The 20,414-nt window shown below is 46.6% G+C and overlaps 3 protein-coding genes across 3 annotated transcripts; 1 reads left to right on the top strand and 2 right to left on the bottom strand.

Annotated features, from left to right (window-relative positions):
• Positions 1–623: 623 nt before the first annotated feature.
• EMWEY_00009420 (hypothetical protein) lies at positions 624–1,563 on the bottom strand (the record flags this gene model as incomplete). The annotated part of the gene is made up of 3 exons (XM_013482424.1): positions 624–880; positions 1,019–1,120; positions 1,527–1,563. 3 exons carry the CDS (start codon positions 1,561–1,563, stop codon positions 624–626), a joined length of 396 nt encoding a protein of 131 aa, XP_013337878.1.
• Positions 1,564–9,881: 8,318 nt separating this feature from the next.
• Positions 9,882–12,276, top strand: EMWEY_00009410 (hypothetical protein, conserved; the record flags this gene model as incomplete). The annotated part of the gene is made up of 7 exons (XM_013482423.1): positions 9,882–10,153; positions 10,455–10,518; positions 10,832–10,894; positions 11,234–11,371; positions 11,541–11,678; positions 11,885–11,992; positions 12,139–12,276. 7 exons carry the CDS (start codon positions 9,882–9,884, stop codon positions 12,274–12,276), a joined length of 921 nt encoding a protein of 306 aa, XP_013337877.1.
• Positions 12,277–12,782: 506 nt separating this feature from the next.
• On the bottom strand, positions 12,783–19,408 carry EMWEY_00009400 (hypothetical protein, conserved; the record flags this gene model as incomplete). The annotated part of the gene is made up of 10 exons (XM_013482422.1): positions 12,783–12,816; positions 13,448–14,247; positions 14,425–14,609; positions 14,923–15,090; positions 15,319–15,415; positions 15,597–15,846; positions 16,038–16,639; positions 16,811–18,248; positions 18,398–18,614; positions 18,820–19,408. The coding sequence occupies 10 exons, from the start codon at positions 19,406–19,408 to the stop codon at positions 12,783–12,785; spliced, it is 4,380 nt and encodes a 1,459-aa protein (XP_013337876.1).
• Between the last annotated feature and the right edge of the window lie 1,006 nt (positions 19,409–20,414).

The following is a 20,414-nucleotide window of genomic DNA, read 5'->3' as shown; positions in this document are numbered from 1 at the left end:
GCTAAATATACGCGGCAAGCAAATGCCTAATTTGCTGCATAAATCATCAAAACATATTTATTTATAATATTATAAAAAGGTATTTAGTTATTTATTTATTTATTTACTATTGCTCTCTATATATATAATTATTATGCTGCTGTTTATACAGATACTAAATATACAATATATAAATAGATATATAAATATAAATATACTATATAAATAAATAAAATAAATAAATAAATAAATAATAAATACATATATACAGGGGAGAAAGAATAAGAGGACAATAAATCCTCTATACAGCATTTTTGCTGTTATGTTGTATACTACTACTATAGGAGGAGGAATTCATATCTATTGCTTTGCTTGCATTTATATATTTATTTATTTGTTTATTTAATTATTTTTTTATATATTTATTTATTTTTTTTTTTTGTTTTTTCCTTTTTTTTCTGTACACTTTGTAACCCCTGCTGAGTTAATAAATAGGAAGGTATACTATGCATGCATACAATGTGAATAAAAATAATAAATATAATTAATATAACTAATTAAATATATTTATTTATATAATTAATTAAATATATTATATTTATTTATTTAACTAAATAAATATATAAATAAATAAATAAAAAAAATTAAATACCCATGTATTTTTCTTCTTCTCTAAGAATTTTCTCTAATTCATCAAGAGCATTAAGTAATTCTCTTTGTGTCTCGCTATCTACAAGAGGATTTGTATCCATTTCTTCTTCTTCTTCTTCTCCTCCTCCTTCTTCTTCATCATTAAATAAATCATCATGTCCTTCTTCTCCTCTTTCTCCTGATTCCTTTATTGCTTGATGATTAATAGGAGTCCTTAATGCTAATGCACTAATAAGAATTGTTAATAATGCTAATAAGGATACACTAAGACGAATAGGCCATTTATTATTTATTTTTCTCCCTATACTCCTTGATAATATAATATTTTCTTCTTCTCTTTCTCCTTCTATTTCTCCTTCTTCTTCTTGTTCTTCTTTTTTATTATTACTATTCTCTTCTTCCTTAATACCATCATCATCCTCCTTTGTATCCTCCTCCTCCTCAGGAAGAGGATACCAACTATCTACATCATCTGAATACCCAGCACCAGCTGCATGAGTAGCAAATGCAGTGTCATGGATTGCGGTGTACGTCTCCCATGAATGACGACGAGAAGCATAAGATTTAGCTAATGAATTTGCATGCAGAGGATCGTTGTCGGTACTTTTTTCGTCTATTCTTCTTATAGATGACGATGGTGCTGGTGGTGGTTCGCCTGATACTGTATACAATTCTGTACCCTTATTCATCCCTATATACCCCTCCATAATGTACTCTTATCTATTATCCGTTTAATATACTTCTTTCTCTTGAGGGGATTATTAAGAAAAACAGAAAAAGAAGGATGCTGACGACCCCTGCCGTCGTGCAAAGGTGGTGGCCCCCATTCAATCAAATAATAATGAACTAAAATAAAAGTAATTAATTTAAATATATTCTTCAGAGATCTTCATTACCTGCACTGTAATTATACGTCTGTAAAGAAGGACCCATTCTCTAGGCATTGCAACTTTTTATTCGTTGTGCCCTACCTGCCGTGACCGGCAGCTGACAGAGAGAGAGGGGTGGGGGGGGTTATCTAAGCAATTCTTCCGCTCTTAAGAAATCCTATAGAACGAAAAACAAGATAATATAATTATTGTAAGAAAAAATTCACAATTTCGCGACTGACTGACCCCCTACGTATACAAGAGAGGGAGATCAGTGGGGCCTTACATGTGGCGACATCGAAGCCCGCCCTGCCTCTAATGCTATACACAACCACTACAGGATATTGGGGGAGTCTAACGATAAAAAAAATGGGAAAAAGACTATATTCCATGCATTTATATGAGTATTTCTATAAAACAAATATAAATATGTAATATTATCCACGAGAATGCAGATGAGTGTAAGAGCAATTTCTCCTCAGTCTCGATCTGCGTTCACACAGCCTCACCCCATTGGGTAGACACTTAACTGCCACCGTGTAGCTTATTTCTTACTTTTATATTTATATAACATGATATTGTCTTGAAACTCTAGTAATTCCAACTGTAAAATTCCGCTTTGTTTTTCCCCACATAGGCACTGCAACGTCGTGTTTGCGGTGGTGTAACACGGTCTGTGCTGTCGTGGCAGGTCTACGCCTGCAGTAGTTACGTGAACGACCCGTAGACGTACACAAAATGTACTCTGGAGGACCTTTTCAGTAATTGTGTACATTGTTTGTACATAGGGAAGAGAAGGCTGCCTTGTGTTTGTGTGCGGGGCTGTCTTGCACCGTCAGTTGCACCAGCATGGTGTCTTGCAACTCGTGACACGCCGACTGCTCTCCTGCAACTCCACTTGATAGAACTACAGTGCTCAGGAGGTTTGGATGCAGGTATATAAGCCTGGTTCTTGACCAGGAACTCTTAGTATTTTGGCTACACAGCAGTTCACACTAGTTGTCCTCGCATGGGGTCCAGGAAGCCCCGTTAAGGTGTATCCACGCCTCTTCCTGGAGAAACTAAATTGAACAACCCCAAAAATGCTATCAGAGGCGTGTAGTCTGAAAGAATAGTTCACGTCTCCCTCGTATCTTCAGGAAGTCGCGTCAGGAAAATCCGTCGCAAGCCCTACACCCTAAACATGAGCACTAAACTCTCAGCCGTAGACCCTAAAGCAAAGCCCCAATCAATGGGTTTAAACAGTCTCCCCATCTTTAGAACGAATAATTCGCAAACGTTTGCTGCAATTTCGTGCCCCCGCCTGTAGAGCCCAGAGGCGCCGTCGCATCTATACGTAGCAGTATAGGCCGAGCTCACTCGCCAACTGTGACTGTTGCAAACAATTAAGCTGCCAGGAACCAATGCTAGGCATGAATTTATTTAATTTTTTGCAACTGTTATAGTTGCATACGTCTTCATGCTTAGCATTAAGACCGTTTCCCTTTTCATTTAGCTAGGACCTGATCTCCAGCTAATGTTGCAAGGGTCTGGCCGTTCCTCCGTAGCTTTAAGCGCATATTATTCCTTGTCTTCAAACCCATTGTCTAAGCATTTGTTGCCAGTTATAACGGAATGATTTTTTTTGTCTTTCTGAATATTCTTTTATTATCTCAGCACAGGTTCCCGCGATTGAACTAAAGGAGACGGGAATATTGTGGTTCTCTTGAGGACGTCATTAGAAAATTCCTGCAAAGAATTTAAAAATATATAAAAGTATATCGAGCGTTACGCCTTCATCTTGTTGCTGACTCACTGCTACTGCTGCTGCTTTTCCCAAATGCGTCAGGGGGAGCGAAAGTTGTTTGTTGTTGTCTAAAAGTCATCAACAAATGTAATGTTAGTAGGCAGAAAGCGTCTGCCTGCAGCTAACGAGAGAGCACCTCTCTCCGTTAGGAGGCCGTTGCTACGAATATCAATCTGAAGGTAAACGCAATACAAGCTAGACCAATACAAGCTAGATGGCAAATTACAATATAATAACATATGTATATATAATGTAGTTGAGGCATTCATGTATCTACATATTTGTAAATATAAAGCTACTTACATATATACAGATATCTTTACACATATTTCTGGTTCTACGCATATATCTTAGTTCAGTATTATTGTGCTTATTCCCCGACTACCGCGTGTCCCAAGTCCAGATGTTGCACGCAGTTTAGGGTTAGGGTTAGGGTTAATGTGCAAAAGACTCTATAAGTATATAAACACGTGTATAAGTTTTCAAAGTTTCACCAACTTGGCCGTTATTTTCTTGTTTACCCGTTGTCGACTCCTTTTGCTTACTTTGAGTGAATTGCCTTCGCTTCTGTTTTTTAATTGAGCGCCAAAACCAATGAGACGAGAAAGGAAGGAGTCTGTCATGCTTATATTTTGCAGAGACAGATCCTGAGGCATTAAAAAGCGCAAGCTCAGAGCCCTGGCTGTCTTTTTACATGATTAGGTGACAGGCAAATCACAGTGAGAATCAAGCCACGAGCTCATTGGATGCATTGGAGTATTGCCCTTTTTGCATCCAAATTTATTTACGTTCTCTGGTTCTGTTGTCTACTGCGTGCGCACGGCGACGTCTTGTATCAGACTCTATGGTACTAACGTAAATACAACAACAGTACAAACTTACGTCATACACTAGGCTATGCGCCCACAACTCAACGAACCGATGAGCACTGGTTAAATGCATAGCAAATTTTCTGGGGAAACACTGAGTAGCTGGTTGTATTTCTAACCAATGTGCTGAATTGACAATTAGTTCACTGCGTAGAATAATGCAGCTACAACAGCAAATTAACTAAATGACTGCAACAAATACAGTTGAATTAAACCCCAGCACAAAAAGGCGGGGCATTCCATGAGTTACAGGATCGCTGCAAGTATAAAATGGCTGTGTGTGTGTGTGTGTGTGTGTGTGTGTGTGTGTGTGTGTGTGTGTGTGTGTGTGTGTGTGTGTGTGTTTCTTGGCTTTAGTTAGTTTCTTGCCTTTAGATTATCTGCATTTAGCAGGATTTTGCTAATTGGTTCGATAGAGGCCTCCCCTAAAGCATTGTCATCGAGAGAAATTGAGATGAGCTGCTCCAGACAGCCAGAGTGCAGCCAGTTCTCTCTGCATCAACAACCCTTAACAGCAATATCCAAGGTTTATTTTACAAGAGGATATACTTCAAAGATAGCGGATAGATCAGTGAAGGAATAATTTGCGAAAAACAAGAGAGATCGTGAGAAAAACAACGAGTTGGTAGATGCACACATCTAAATTCATCAACAACAAACACTGCCAGTCAGAAGATTGGCAGAGGTTAAGGACGCAGTCATTCGATGATGTTGGAAGGGAGGCAAAAACAGTGGCAGCAAGGCAAAAGGACAAAATGGGGAACACGGCAAACAACGACAAGTTACTTAACAGCAACTAATGCACATAAGAAGACGACGCCTCAATACATACACATGTTGCATGAGGACGTCTGCGGTCAAGTCGACATTGACGAGCTCCACATGTCTGTAATTATTTGCACATTCTAGTGGGGCATTAGACGATTCGTCCCTGCTGTTTTTTCCTTTTTCCACTGCTGCTAGGAGAAAAGAAGACTCTTGTTTCGCTGACGGAGGGTAGGGTGAGACGTTCTCCGTTTTTAACAGAGAAGGAGAGGAGGGAGGCTGATTATTTTCCGTGGATAATTGCATCTGTGATGGCTCCTGAACGTGCGGATTTCCAGAGGCACCGAGACGGTAGGAGGCAGAGAGGCGCTTCTCACATAAACACCAACAACCACTATCCCTTGAGAACCTTTTTAACTTGCCTCATATAATTTTGACTTAATTAAACTGATTGTTGCAGGTTGTATTTTCTTAGGAGTAAAAAATCCTGTTCATGCTTGACTGCACACCAGTCGTGTGTTGTCAAGGGAGATTGAGGAGGGTACCAGCGGTATTATCCGCTGTATGATTGACACCTCTTGCGGTCCAAGGATATTCAAAAGAGCTTAAGTTTAAACAAGACGAATTTTTGACAACACAGACAGAATCTGTTGTTAACCGTTTTTCACGCGTACAGAGTAGCTAAGCTCACACAACGGTGCTCAACTTAACTACCCTCCTCCGTGTGCAACCTACACTGCGAAAAGTGAGGCAAAAAATGTGTGTAATAGCTTAAACGGTAATAAGTAGGGCATCTAAAAAGAAGGAAATTAGTGCAAGAACTGTAAGAGGAGCAACTCTTTTCTGGCCTCCTGGCTATAGAGAGGACCTAGGCAAGAATGAACGGCTACAACATTGAAGAAAGTTAAATGGACGAAATAATAGGAAACTTGAAATACGCAGAATTCGGTCGAAACTAATTCATAATTGTAGGCAGACATGGAGGGACAGGAAGACTTCGTGAGGTTGACAGACCCGTCCATGTTGCCTGCAGCCCTCAGTCAACCCCATGCACGACGACAATGAACTAATAATTAGCATGCCTTTGAATCTATTTGTATTTTAACGGGGTAAATTGTCCCAAGACAAAACAAAAGACAAGTCCTCCTAACCGCGTCCACATACCCGCTTACAACTCCTAACCGGCACACTACCCCGGTCGTATTGTTTCGAGATATTTCCAACTGAAATAGCGCTGCAGACTGCCTTAAACTGATAAAACTGTACTACGTGTTAATATCCTATTGAATGGAATCGTGATTCCAGGGGGTGCAGTACAACCTTTCATGCTGCAAAACATTTATATACGATATTAGCTTCTGCCAAATATACCCCAAGTGAAATTTTAACTGTAGATAATATATGTAATTGTTAATACAATGTGATAACATTATAGAGGAAGCATAATAATCCTCCCATTAAAGCTCGCTAATCCGCGTGAGAATTCGTTTGCTGTATTCCATGAAACCACGCCACCCTGTTGATTTGCCAACTCACAGCAATCTCACAGCAATGGTATTTAATCAATAAGCACAATTATATCTAAAAATTTCTGTTTAGAGAGAGCCTTGACTGGCTCTGTAAGGAGTTGTTAGCGGCGTTCGCAGCTACCAACCTCTTATAGCCAGTCAACAAGCGACGAGTGAAGCATGAAAACGTCGACAGCGAACTCTAATGGTACAAGGAGAGACGTGTACTTCGCCTATTGCGCGTCTCCGCTCCACTCCGTGCAGTGGCTTTACACAAGATAGACCATCATGGTGTGGCTGCTGGTGGAAAAGTCAACAGAACTGTAAATCGAGTGTCCAGATCCTTTTAGTGGCTTACAATGATGGGGCAAATACATTCACACATAGCTGCAATGCCAGCCCCGATAAGCCACGGGACTATGACGGAACAGTCACAAACTTGGACCGTTGCAGAGACCCCCGGCCCTCGAAAAAAACTGGGCTGTCATTAACAGCGGTTTTTTACTTTGCTTTCCGGCAGTTTTAAGTTAGCATAGCATTTACGCTGTAGTTAATAGTCTTAGGAAGTATGCGCATTCGTTCCGGTGTTCTGATTTGGTTACCGCAGAACGAATCGACCAATTATTCATTTTTGATCTCTGGAAGTCTCATGCAATTCCGAATGGCATCCTCATTGACACGGATCCGGAGGTCGTTAGCGCCTTCAGAAACGTCACTTTATGAGGCGGCATCACATCGCAGACAAACGCACTGCATGCCATACTGACGCTCAAAGGTAACTCTATAACTGTATCCTGGCTCAGTATTGGGGGTTCTATATGCATCAGAACTCCTCAAACTTGCTGGATCTCCTCCCTTGTGCGGAATCGTCTTCTAATACAGCGACGCACCCTTACACCTACCTTCCCCTCCGCCCTACACTTGTCCGGCATCTTTAGTCCGCAGCCATTGGCCCACTAGACGTTACATCCTGCTTTATGAAGCCACTAAAGAAGCACTGCAACCTCAGACTGTTCCATGACGCTAGCAGCCGCACAGGAATGCATGAGACAAACCCAGCAACGGTCGGCCAGAAACTACGAGAAAAGACGTTCAGCAGACTTTTTTTATCCAGGCGGCGTGGTTTTGCTAGACTCGCAAACTCGCCGAGACACACACGAAAGGGACCTGCTGAGGAAATCCTCTGCACACTCGGTAGGAACTATTGCTATTCTTTCACTGGTCAATATATTTGCTTACGCTGTCAGTAATATTGACACGCTGCCTCCTTTACAGCAGCATAAGATGCTCGAGCAGCTGCGCTCAGGATGCCTTGATACTGGGGGGTGGGTTGACTCGTTCTAAGGAACTCTCTTCTTGAGTAATTGGATCCACCGCACGTCTCAACAATCCCTTTACGCGCGTTAACCCCAGTTCACGTATCGCTACAGAATACCACACTTAATCCGCCCCAGTAAAGAATCATAAAGAGGACCATGTTAACTAGAATTAGCATAAATAACTACTACTGGCTAAACAGAAATGGTTGTCGAGGGTCCCTGTGTGCAAAGCCAGACGAGGGCTTGACACACACCAGCCCGCAAGACGGAAACAACGCCACAAAAAACAACATTTTGACAGGGTCGGATATTGTTGGCACATTTCCTCATGAGACTTAAGCTTTACGAGACATTACAATCGTTATTAAGTGTGTACATAATCTTTACAGTACTGGGGGAGAGGAACAACCCAACTGCATGCAAATGCTGCAAGAGCTGCGTTGAGTTGCATGCAGCTGGCAAGTGAGAGGCGGACCGCTTTTGCCTGGACAGTTGTTGCCTGAACCCGTCTGAAGCGATGGACTGCAGGATGTTATGACTTTATATTACATTTGCAGTCGACAGTTTTAGAGAAGACCGGAGCACTTCACCACGTTTACTCCCGTGGTGTCTGTTTGCCTTCGCACGGCTGTGTTGCTACCTTCTCGACGGAGGTGTTTCATGATTCAGCGATCGTTCTTCGTTTATTTTCCTTATTAACTTCATTTCCTCTTCCTGGAAAGCCAACCATTTCAGCGATTCCGCCCAAGTAACACCCGCGGGAATGCACATCCGGCCGGCGTGGAGAATTACCGGAAGCCCTTACTTGCAGCGCGACTAGCGATTGTTTTTAACGGCAGTTTCATCCTGTGTTCTGTGCCCTTACATACCCTGTAACCTTTGTGTCATTGCGAACCCACCAAGCTCGGCAGCAGCTCAAACTACATAGGCATCGTACTCCTGGACAGATGTTTACTGTACAACAACCGTGAGGCCCTTTACTTCGCAAACAGCAAAAGGAGCTTGCATCAAATGAAAGAATTACCTCAGATTAGCACAATTTCAACGCCCATCAACGACAAGGACGTGGACTTATTGCCCCCCCCGTCCTAGACAGGGAACGCCCTGCAAACTCCTGTTCCTGTCATCTTCTCCTGAACGACGTGTCTGCAGTTTTCTGTCACAGCAGCACGCTGCTGCTACTTGTTATCATATATACGTACATGAAAGCATACATGCAAACCTGTATATGGTGTGGGTTGTGTGTGGTGGCGGCCTAGAATGTGGTTTGCATACGCAGCCTCCCCCTGCGCCTTTTTGGTAGGGGAGGCGGTTCTGTTCTGTCTTTTGGGCGGTTTAATATTGAGGCAGTTGCTAAAAATGTATTGTTCTCTCAAACAATCGCCTTCTTTCCCGGCCGGAAACGCAGCAGGAGACAACAGCGCAGCCCCTCTTTCGCGCATTAGTCTTAGTGGGGGCCAGACGCGGTTTTCCTTTATTTCGCTTCTTTTCCTAGCATCACTCTGTAAGTTCAGTTTTTAGTTTTGGTTGCCTATCAATTGCCCGTAATTGCTACGTTTTTCCTCCGTTTTGTTTGTTCTTACTCCTTTTTGGTCCGATGGGCTGTGACTACATTTGTCAATATGATTGCACAGGGGTCGTGACATTTCATTTCGTATATATGCTATTATACTTATTATTCTGCATCTCTATTGTCAACTATCCTATCCTGTAATAAATCTGTACTGGTACAGTTATCACGAGTGTTTCAGTTTACCAATATTAGCTGCTTTATTCTGTATAAAAGCAACTGCCTCCACCTTTAGCCCCTGGTAATGCTTCTACTTGCTTCAACTTCTCTGTTGAGTAGGGTACCTGGATATCCTTTGCATAGGGCACTTGGATTCGTTCTATGGTTGTTCGACGAGCACGTTTTACTTGTGTGTTTTTGCGTATTACACTATTTTATCGTAGCTTCTGTTGTGCTCGCCCTGGTGTGCCTGTTCCCTACTCGTGTGGTTTTCCACTATTTGAGCTTAGCATATGCTGTTCTGCTAACCCTGGTGTGTCCGTTCCACTATTCTTCTAATTTGGTTGCGGTCGCAGTTCGGGCTTTGGCGTTGTTTGGAACGGCTGTCTTGTGCCATCGGACGACGATGCGGCAGGCGGAATCAGCAGTTTCATCTTCGGTTTCACCTCCAAGCAGTAACAATAATAACGAGGGCAACACCAGCAGCGGTGGCGGTGGCGGTAGTATAGACAGCTCAGACATCCCCATTTCGTTCAACTTTTCCCTTGATGAGGAGTGGATTGTTTATTTATTTGATTCATTCCCTTCACTTGTATTTTGCTCCGCCGTTTCTCTCGTCGTTCTCTTCTGGGCAAGGATATACTACGCCGCCAACCTTGTGGCCTACCCACTGTTTTCGTGAGTTGCAGTCCACTGGAAAGAAACACGATAATGGTTGCATTAAATAATTGTGTTGCGATTACTATTGCTAATTGGAAGACATCATTCAGCACATCAGCCATTAGTTGGTGTGCTGCCGGCTCATGTGGGCCCTTACCTGCTTCATAGAAGCATGAGGATTTTTCACCCAAGTGGGATGCTGGACTCGGCGTCCCAGTCAGGTGCTGAAGCTGCCGATACGTGTGTTTTCTATGCACGCAATTTGTGTCAGATACGTTTTACTTGCGTATAAACATGCGTGCTTGTGGGTTTGCTTTAGGCGGATGCATTCTGTTTTATCTCTGGTGTTGTTCGCCGCCTATGCCTTCTGCATTTCCGTTGCGGTGCTGCTGCAAGCCAAAAGAGCTGCATGTGCGTTTCTTCAAGGTCTAGAAGCGTTATTATTCGGTGCAGAAGCTGTCGCCTTTCTCCTGTACGGAATCAAGGCAAGCAAGTAACTGGCAATAACATATAAATAGGTTGTGTGGCTCGGGGCTCACTAATTTCACTATCCCCCCAGGCCCCGCCCCCGAATAACCTGCACTCGGCCAGCAGAGTGTTTACTTTTAGTCTTGGAGCTCTATGCTTGAAAGCGCAGCAGAGAGTGGGCTGTCAAGAGTTAGTTTTGGTGATTTCGTGCTTGGCGCGTTCCTACAGGTCGCCCGGAAAGTCTCGGAAAGGGGCAAATCTGCCTCTAGGAAGAGCAGTATTGTCAAGCGGGTACGAAGAAATTGCACTGCGTGTGTCCTAGAGATGAATGAATACTAGACCTGAGCAAAACACAGTTTTATTGAGAGTACTTTTACTGAATCCGTTGCAGCTGCAGATAAGGGTAGCTTTGTGATGGCAAATTACACGGGCTAGTATGGGGCAGCTGATAGCGTTTTGGTGGCTTGTAAGCAAGTGTGCATGCACATGCACAGGACCGTGCAGTACAGCCGTGAGTTGGTGGTTACTCTATATGCGCTATGCAGTGGTAGTGCACACGCATACATGCGTTCACACAGATGCGTAGTGTCAGCTGTTGCGTGCACGTATCGCTGTATCGCATGTTTGCAGGTGATATTCCTGTCTGTCGCATGCCCGATCCTCTTCGGCTTTCGCAGTTTTATGGCGTTTAAAGGCGCAACGCCTCCGTTGCACCCTCTGCACCTATTGCCAGGAGCTGTAACACAACCTCAGGTTCTAGCAGGACAGGTGCGTGCGCTGACGCTGTTGATGTGACACTTCGTTGTGAGCTGCTGATTTACGTCAAGTTGCTGCTGCTGGCTGCCGCCGTTGGTGCTTCTGTTTTGCCATTAGAGAAGCGAAAAATGGGTTAGAGATGCAGGCTCAGGGGGGTCTTTGAAATTCGTTGTTCTTTCAGATGTACTTTGTTACGGAGTGGGTCCCTACGCTGTTGATTCTATTGACGTTTTGGCACCGCAAAGGAGGAACGGTCAGAGGGCAGCAGCAGCAACAGCCCTCAGCGTCGCCGGCGGATGCAGAAGAAGAAGTTGTTGCGGTGGGGGAATGGCTTGCACGCTTTTGGAGTACACATTAAGTGCTTGCAACGTTCATGCATGCTGTGCTCCGCACCATTTGCGCACTCCCTTTTCCGTGTTTTGGACTTTCGCTTCTCGTGCTTGGGTTCTGCAGGCTCCAGTTTTTGAATTTACTTCCCATCAAACAGGCTGCTGCGTGTTCGTCTGCTTACTTGCATTTTCACAGGGCAGCTTCGACTCGACCATTATGGCGCCTCTGATGCAGCAGAACATTTATCCTTTTACTGCTGCCCCTCCTCACCCTCAGGCGCAAGGAGATATCAGCCACTGCCCCGTAAGGAAGGCGAAGCTTGATGGTTTCTGCACTTGTAGGGAACTGGCTATGCTTTTTGACTTGCTTCAGTCGTAGCATGCTCATTGCTCGTCAGAACAAAAGGACAACAGCTCTGCATTGCATATTTGATTTCGCTCTGCATTCAGGCCATGCCGAGCGAGGTATATCCACAGTTTATGCACCCCCAGGTCCCGTACAGGGATTCATTCTCCAGCTATGCCCCGACAGCTTCATCTGGCGGCTACAGCCACTCACAGTACCCGCAGCAAGGACAGCGGCAGTGATGTGCCTCTCTCATTCTCCACAAGCGGAGGCATGCTTCTGCTTTATGTCTAAAGCTTTTCACCGCACATGCGCAGCTCCTTGCCTCGCCGTAGCTTGCTTCGCTTGAAATGTTTAAGCCGTTTGATTGCTCCCCTGCAGTTATACTGCCGCTGCGCTGCTTCTGCACTTCCAGGTGCACCACAAACGAACATGAAGGGGGGTTGTGGGCAAAAAGAGGTGTTTAGCGCCTTGGAACATCCCTTTGCATGCATGCAATGCGTTGATGCCTGGTGTCTAGATCTCCTGTGGCAACGGAGAGCTATCTTCTAGCAGTACTTGTTTCCTTCAGCTTATCTGCCTTTTAGCACCTGGATAGCAAATATTGCTTTATACGGCTAAAGGGCCACTGAGGAAATACTTATCTAAGCGTAGGCAGCAGGGTGAATGCACCGACTTGCACTATACCGCCCACAAGGGAGGCGCACGCACATTATGACCCGGGATCCTGTTAGTTCATTAAATCTAGTTACTTGAAAATAAGTTTGAGAGACCCATCCACCCTTAACAGCGAAGCAAAGTGCCAAGGCTGTCAGAGTGCTGCATGAGATAGAACACGAAAAAACAGATACAGAAGGCGGCAGGACGTCGCACCTTTGCTAGCTCCTTTTACTTCCACTCTTTCAGTGGAAGAATGCTGTGGTAAACAATGTAGTGCATAACAAAACTACAGAAGATTAATCAATTCGGTTAATTCACCCACTTGAGCAAGCGGTCGCCTTGAGAAGGACCATGGCAAGAGGGTGTATTGCTATGCAAGCCGTAAAGTAAACAATAAATGACAAAAATCAAATGGAAAACACATATGAGCTGGCCCTACTTCCAACACCTGCAGCTGACTAGGAGGAAGCTGCCGCTAGTACGCATCTTTTGAATTCTTGGCGTTGCTCTTCAGACGCAAAGAACAGTGTAAGTAAGGCGAATGGCTCAATACTCCTTGCTCCTCTTGCTTCACCGTTGTTGTGTGCACGTGGCGGTAAGCCTGCTTGCTGAGTCTCGGTGCATGTAGGTGGACAGTGCTGCTGCCCGTGAGTTCCACACGCATGCATGTGCACAGACCGGGGGCGGGTAGCGGGGGGATCATGCACCTTCCACGGCCCAACTGCTGGTGTTTTGTTTCCATGTGATTTGTACCTTGATGGGACGCTTTCACATATGTCCTTCCCTTCGTCACATTCGACATGAGCAGTGGCCTTCTGGTCAGCATTTCTGATACTCTTCCTCCCTGGCTTGCAGAAGTTCGTCAGCGTGCAACAGGAAATTAGCGATGCAATATCACAATTCAACGAGCGCATACCGCATGTCCAGCGCCTTCCAGAATTAATGGAGCGTATAGGAATGTGAAGAACAAGGGGATATGCATTGGAGGCTGATAAGAGCGGTGTTCCTGCGTCGCTGAGGTAGCGGCGTATTCGGCTGTTCATAAACAAATCAGTAGATTCGTCCTGTAGCATGCCTAGAAGCTTGCACATGACATCTTGCGGATTCTCGTGCTGCATTAAAACAGAAGCTGATGCAGCGCCTCGTTTATTCCCCGCTACAGCAACCTCGTCACACGGTTGCACAGTACCAGACGACAGGGGAATACGGAGTTCTTCAAGCGCACAGCGACTGCTGCACCAAAGTAAATTCAGGTAAGCAACAGAGGACGCTTTCGTAGATCCGCTGGCGTTCGAGTGTTCGGGTGCACTAGTCATCTTGACAAGAACCCGCTGGCCTCTCCGCAAGTCTTCAAACCCGTCAAGATGGATGTCTGTGGGATGCGCCAGGACGACCTTCGCCGTTAAATATTTGCTTTGGGATGAATTTGAAGTTGTATGGAAGGAAATTGCATCTGGCTCGTTTTTTTGTTTAAACAGACGAGGACTTAAGGTGGAAGCGAAGGCGCAAGAACGACGGGTATCTATCGAAGGTAAATGAAGATCCTGCACGGACTGAAAAAAACGGCACACAGCAAACAAGCGTATTCTGAGGGTTTCTCTTGCGTCATGCCTTCTTCCCATATCTGCTCTAGGTCTGCCTTGTCGATTTATGTACAAAAGCTGTCCTAATAGGCACGCAACAGTTTACAAAATGCCCAATGCAACAGTGAAGAGTTCCCGCCGATTTACCCTTGGAGTCACGGCGCTTCTGTCGAGGAGAAAGTCTGCCAGTTTAAGGGTCCACAGATACTGAAATGCCGAATGCATTTCAACAGACCGTCTCACGGCAGCTGGAGTCGGCGGCGTTGCCAAATAATATGAAAGTGAAAGCAGCAAAATGGAATACAGGAAAGCCGCAACGACTGCCACAGCATCTGAGATTGAACGCACACGGCAAGACAATGACAGAGCAGCGTATAGGACTAGACATTCCATCTTTCCAGAAGGGTTGGTACTTTTTGGCGCAGCAGGCCCGCATTAAAGAAGAGTGCCACGAGCATTGTGAAGCCGTCCTACTTGCAGCTATACCACCAGGAGGCAGAAGGGAACCTCCAGAGGTGAACAACAATGTGGAAGCGCTAATAAACCGGCTATGGAGTGGCAAAGGCAAGCAAAAGCCATATCCAATCCAACACGAGATTTAGCTAGCGATGAATACATTAGGGCAAACTGCCATGTAAAGCTCACCTGCTGTCTGAATTTGAAGGCGATGTGAGGCATCCGTTGCTTGTCCGTTGCACACAAGGCCAGCAATAAAGGCAGCGGCCCCGAGACCCGCGACAGTATTCACTGCAATAAAACGCCGTCCCATGGTGCGGCCAACATCCAGTCCTGGAGAACCGTGCGTTAGTAAGTCTGAAAGTACCGGACGCAACTCAGCTTTAACCCTCAGCACTCTGGTTTGGAAAACATATCTCTAGGCAGGGATACCAAGACCCCAACGAGCCGATTGAAACAGGTATGTCGTTCTTTTAGCCTGCGCACTGAGGAAGTTGGGTGAAGATGAAACAGGCTCGAGTGCTCCCATATGACTACCTACGTCCGGTCTGATGCTCTTTGCCAGCAAAGCCTTTTCATGCTTACCAACGAAGGAGTTGCACAGGAGCTGGAGCAACTTCCCGCATTCTCTCGTGCCATCAGCTTGATGAAACACTTCTTCTTCTGGCCGCAGTACTTTCAACTAATCACAACAGAGCAATTATCCGCACAGTGGCATTCGGCATCTAGCAGGGAAGTACTACTTCCTAACTGTGTCATGGAGATGTAGAACAACTGTTATGTGAGTGAAGCAATCGTGTGTGCATTTTTTTGAAGCACGGTTTTGTTCGTCTTTCTCTTCTTGCCTCTTGACGGAATCTTACCGACAAAAGGATGCGCTCACGAAGGTCCAGGTCGAGAGAGCATTTAAGCGCTTTCCACTTGAAGAGAGACCCTGTCAGCTGAACAGCTCCAGTGCATAGTGCGAGGACAAACGAGAGCGCCACGGCAAATCCAACAAATTGACGAGGGCCTCTACCACCGTCAAACAGATATATTACCAGAAGCAGCGCCCACACAGCCAAAAACATGCAGCTAAGTATCAGCAGATGCAGTCGGGGACCGAAGGCCCACCTGCAGAGTCACAAAAAGCAGTACAAATCCGAATCTCATTCATCCTGTTATGAATAAAAAGGCCCTTGTTGACCCGAAAATATCCTCGCTCAATTGTGCGCTGAAACGCACGATACCGCGTGCTTTTTAACAGAGCACGAGCATTCTACGTCATGCATATGTGTAAATCTCCTAAAGGTGTCAGCAATCACCCGCTGATAGCTCTGCTGATTGCCTCGACGACTTCAATTGAACGAGTAGTTGCCGCGTCTGGATTGCGGGAGGGCACGATAGAAGCGCTGTAGTGGTGAAAGGGTACAGCGAAGTCTCCGTCACCAAGGGAGGCGCTGCTCTGGCGGCTGGTATGCTGGCCTACTACCCCTTCGTTCTCAGCGTCGTGGGTAAGGAATGTGCTGCCCTCATGCCACGCGTCTGCCTCGACAGTAATGGCGTCATCGGATGATTTCAGGACCACTATTTGAATAGGCTCTGTATCTCTTGTCCATGACCTCTCCTTTTCGGCAGTAGCCTCGACTTCTGCTTTAGCATCAGTTGCAGCTCTTGCTGCACCTGCAGGCGCTTCTGGTGTATATGCCACCTGCAACCCGTTACGCAGCAGCTTTTCGCTTCCACTCCCCTCAAAGCGCTGTCCGTTCTTATTCTCCCTAAACATCACCTGAGCTGTGCTGCTGCAGACGCATTTGCTTTCTCGAGCTACTGCCCACTCTTCAGCTTCCAGTTCCCCTGCATGCGATGACGCCGCAGAGGTCCCTGCGGTGTCATCTTTTGAAGTTCGCTGACGCTTCCGAGAAGCCTGCAGAGACAGGTGTACCAGACGCTGAACGGATGCTGCTGTTGTAACTGTTCTCACGAAGTAGGTGCAGAGTTGTGCAGAATGAGGACAGCTCTAAGTGGCATGGCACGCCGTTGGTGGATCGGAAACAACAGCTAATGGCAAGTAAATTGCTCTGAAAACCCTACTCACCGAGTTGCGCATGTGGTGAGAGGATGCAAAAGACCTCCCAGCGGCTGCAGCTTCAGTTGATGCGTCATCGCTTGCCATTGACTGAACGGACCTGAGTCGGGTGTCATCGGCAGCAGCAGCAAGTTGCACTTCCGTAGTAACACGGGGGCCTGCTGCAGCTTCGTCCGCAGCAGTTCTCAGTTGCTCACAGTTGCCTGTGGAGTGCAACCGGGTGCTGGTGTAGCTGCTCATTCGTGTCGAGTCCAGCATGGGTTCCCCTGATTGCTCTCTAGATGCTGTGCTTGGAGGCTCTTCAGGGAACTGCCCTGGGGAGGCTTCCTGGTCTTCTTCAAAACGTCGAGGTGCCGTATTGTACGCGTGTTCTCGCATCTCTTGTTCCTCTTCGAACTCCACTGTTTGGTTCTGTTCCTCAGAAGGCCGTTGGGCCTTACCTTCTTGAACTGCTGACCCCGCCGATATGACTCCTTTGTAGTTGAAAGGCGACTCCTCACCAGTGCTAGAAAGGTCGTCAGCAGTGGAATAGCGAACTTCCCACACCTCCGGGTCTCCCAAACGCAGCAACGGCGCATTTCCGTGGTCTCCTTCTACACGCACAGCTGATGATTCCGCTGCTGCTGCTCTTGCACCTGGCAACAAGCCCTCAACCGCCGCTTTGCCGTCACTAGAAGCATCATCAGATCCCTTATCTGCAGCCACTGTGCCATGAGTGCCCCCATTATCCGCCTCGCCATCTTCAGAGTGCAGAGATGTGCCGCTGAGGAAATCTACCATTCTTCTCATCCTGTTAGCAGCCCCGTTTGCACTATACAGATCATGCAGGTCCCCCCCGTTGTCTGACTGATTACTTGCCTTGCTGAGACTATCATGTGCAGCGTGAGAGGAGCTCGCAGAACGCCCCCATACCGCATCAAATGCCCCGGGAACCTCTTCGCTGCTGCATTCTTCCGGAAGAAGCTCTGGCACATTATCTGCTCGTGCTGAAATTGCCGCATTATCTAACGTCATGGGGCTCCGATGCTCGCTAGTGCAAGGGCTGTGGGTTCCAGCTTCGGAAATTTTGCTTCTTGCGTTTTCTCCCTCTGGCTCTTCGTCACTGGCGAAATAGTGCCACTGTAATATTTCCGGGCCTTGTGAGGTTTCTTCTTGTTGCGGTTGCTCTGGAGATATGCGAATGTTTTCTTCAAATATTTGTTCTCCTGATTCCCAGTCATGTTCCCTCACAATCGTTTCCAGGAGAGTGGAGCGCTCGCGACGCTTTGACTTTCCTGGAGGAGGTCCGATTATCTCCACCCCTTCACTCTGTGAGGGGGATGAGCCGCCGACCTCCCTCAGACGAAAAGGAGTTGTTTCCCTAAGCTGCTCCTGAAGGCGAGCCTTTTGTGCCTGGGATTCTGCAGCTTCCAGCGAAAAAAGCGTTGCAATGTGCCGCCTATCTTCCCTGCAGCAATCCAGAGGGAAGATATTCTTGCGCTGCCTGTCTTGAATTCACGTTCTGCTGAACAAAGCTTGGGCCATCGTAGCGTCACGAGAACAATAACACTACTGCTACTTTCTGTGACGTTGTGAACGTGCCAGCCAGTGTCTTACCTGACAGAAGCCTGCTCTTCGTCCCCCGTAGGCTGCATCATTGAGGGGACGGGGCGCCTCTCCTCGGCAGCGTTCCCGCAGAGACGCAAAGGGGGTATATAAAGAAAGTGTTCGGGTATAACGCCGTCTTGTTGAGAATGATGTTCATATCTATTTCCTACAGATGATCGACCTGAGGAAGGTGGGCTAAAAGATGATGAAATGCGAACTTCGTCACCTGTGCACACGTAGAGGGAGAAGCCAGCAACATAAACTAGACACCTAGATACAGGTTTCAAGTCATTCGCTGGGTGAGAATACAGATATGTGTTGTCTGCTTATACTAATGCCTATTCGTGGATTTAGAACCTCTAGAATTCATTATCCCCCATATTTGGGGTGCCAAGCCAAGGGCGTCTGCCGATGCGACGCGGAAACTTTACCTTGTATGGAGTCGGTTTGCTCAACAGAAACAGAAAAGCATTCCTCGTCGGTTTGTTGCGCAAGAGGAGCCGGTTCGTGTTGTTCAGTAGCTTTGCCGCCAAAAACATCAACTTCGTCGTTTCCCGAGGTGAAGTCGCCGTCTACTAATCCCAACAATATCTTTTCAAAGGTTGGAGGGGGAAGGCGGCGGGGAGACATCAATTTTTTAGGAGGAGGCCGAGACGCGCTTTTGCAATGCAGTTCTTCCGGGTTGCGCTTCTTGGGGCAGAGAACAGTCCCCTCCTTCTTCCGCTTGTCTTGTGTTTCACGTCTGGATCTACTGTGACTTCTGCGGTGGCCATGACGTCGACTGCTACCAGATCGTCCCCTGCAGTCCTCTGATTCATCACGACTCTTAGTTCTGTCCGTTTTACTGTGTGGGAGGGAAAGGACAGTGAAAGTTTGAGGGCTTTCGGTTCCCCGACCGCTGCTGCCCAGCTCTGCGCGGGCTACAGGGGACTGCGATGGCGAAGGAGAAGAGGTATCCAACCAGGCCCGAGCAGCTATAGCTGGGCTGCTGACTCTTCGTCTCCCTGAGAGCTGAGACATGACGCTAGGACTGCGAGAACCCTCAGAAGGAGGCGTTCGGGGCGACCGCTGAGAGAGGAGCTTCATGAAGGCCGGTGATGTGGGCCTTTCAGCAACTGAATGTGCGCCATGGCGACTGCGCGAGGAAGAAGCTATAGACTGGTCAGACCCTTCTATCCCCTGACGGACTCCCCAAGGATTCCGTTCAAGACTTCGCCACGTACTTCTGGAGCGGCTGGGGGAAGGAGCGGGACCAACTAAGGATTCTGCAGCCAAAGAAGGACGCAGCCGGGCCCCTGAACTGGAGCATTTCCCAGAGTGGATAGAGTAGTTGTCCATTGAGGGCGGAAATATTGACAGCAAGTTCACGCCGACACCTCTGGCATGTCAAAGGATGACAAATTAATCGAATGGTAGCGCTTCTACTATTGTTTCCTCCTATGTTTGCGCTCACAGGCACTGAAAACGATATGAATATCACAAAATTAAACAAAGGCCTCTCGTTCCTTGAGCAGTAAGAGTTTTCTGCGGAAGTTAAATCAAATGCTGGTGGTCTGCAGTGCTGCCGACGAGTCCCTTGGGCGGGGCAGGGACAAGGAGCTCTTGCCAGAAAATACAGGGGAGTAAGGAAAGCATCTACGAATGCATCCGAAATGTGTTTCTACTCGGGACATTTTGGTTAGTTGTGAAATGAGGAAAAGTTTCCACCGGTCACTGGGCCCACGGGCCTGCGATCAGCCCCCGGTCATCGTGGTCATGCGTTCTGCAGCCGACAGGAGAGAAATGCTTCCTTTTAAGTAACCATCGACGTCAAAAGTAAATATGGGCAACAATTTATTTTTTGTTCAGTCCGAAGTCGCATATCATTGAGTTGCGGACTGCACAAAGAGCAGTACAGCTGATCATTTGCTGTTGTGTAACCCAAGGCGCTGATCTGGCTGTGAGGCGGGGGCAAGATCTAACCGAAACTGCTTCCACTAAGGAAGAATCAATTATATTCTTCGAGATACTTCAACAGACAGTCAAA

The sequence above is a fragment of the Eimeria maxima genome, genomic scaffold (assembly GCF_000499605.1).
Source record: "Eimeria maxima Weybridge genomic scaffold, Emw_scaff61, whole genome shotgun sequence".
Lineage (NCBI taxonomy): Eukaryota > Apicomplexa > Conoidasida > Eucoccidiorida > Eimeriidae > Eimeria > Eimeria maxima.
Note: the sequence above shows the minus strand (reverse complement) of the source record. Positions and strands in the feature narration are given on the sequence as shown.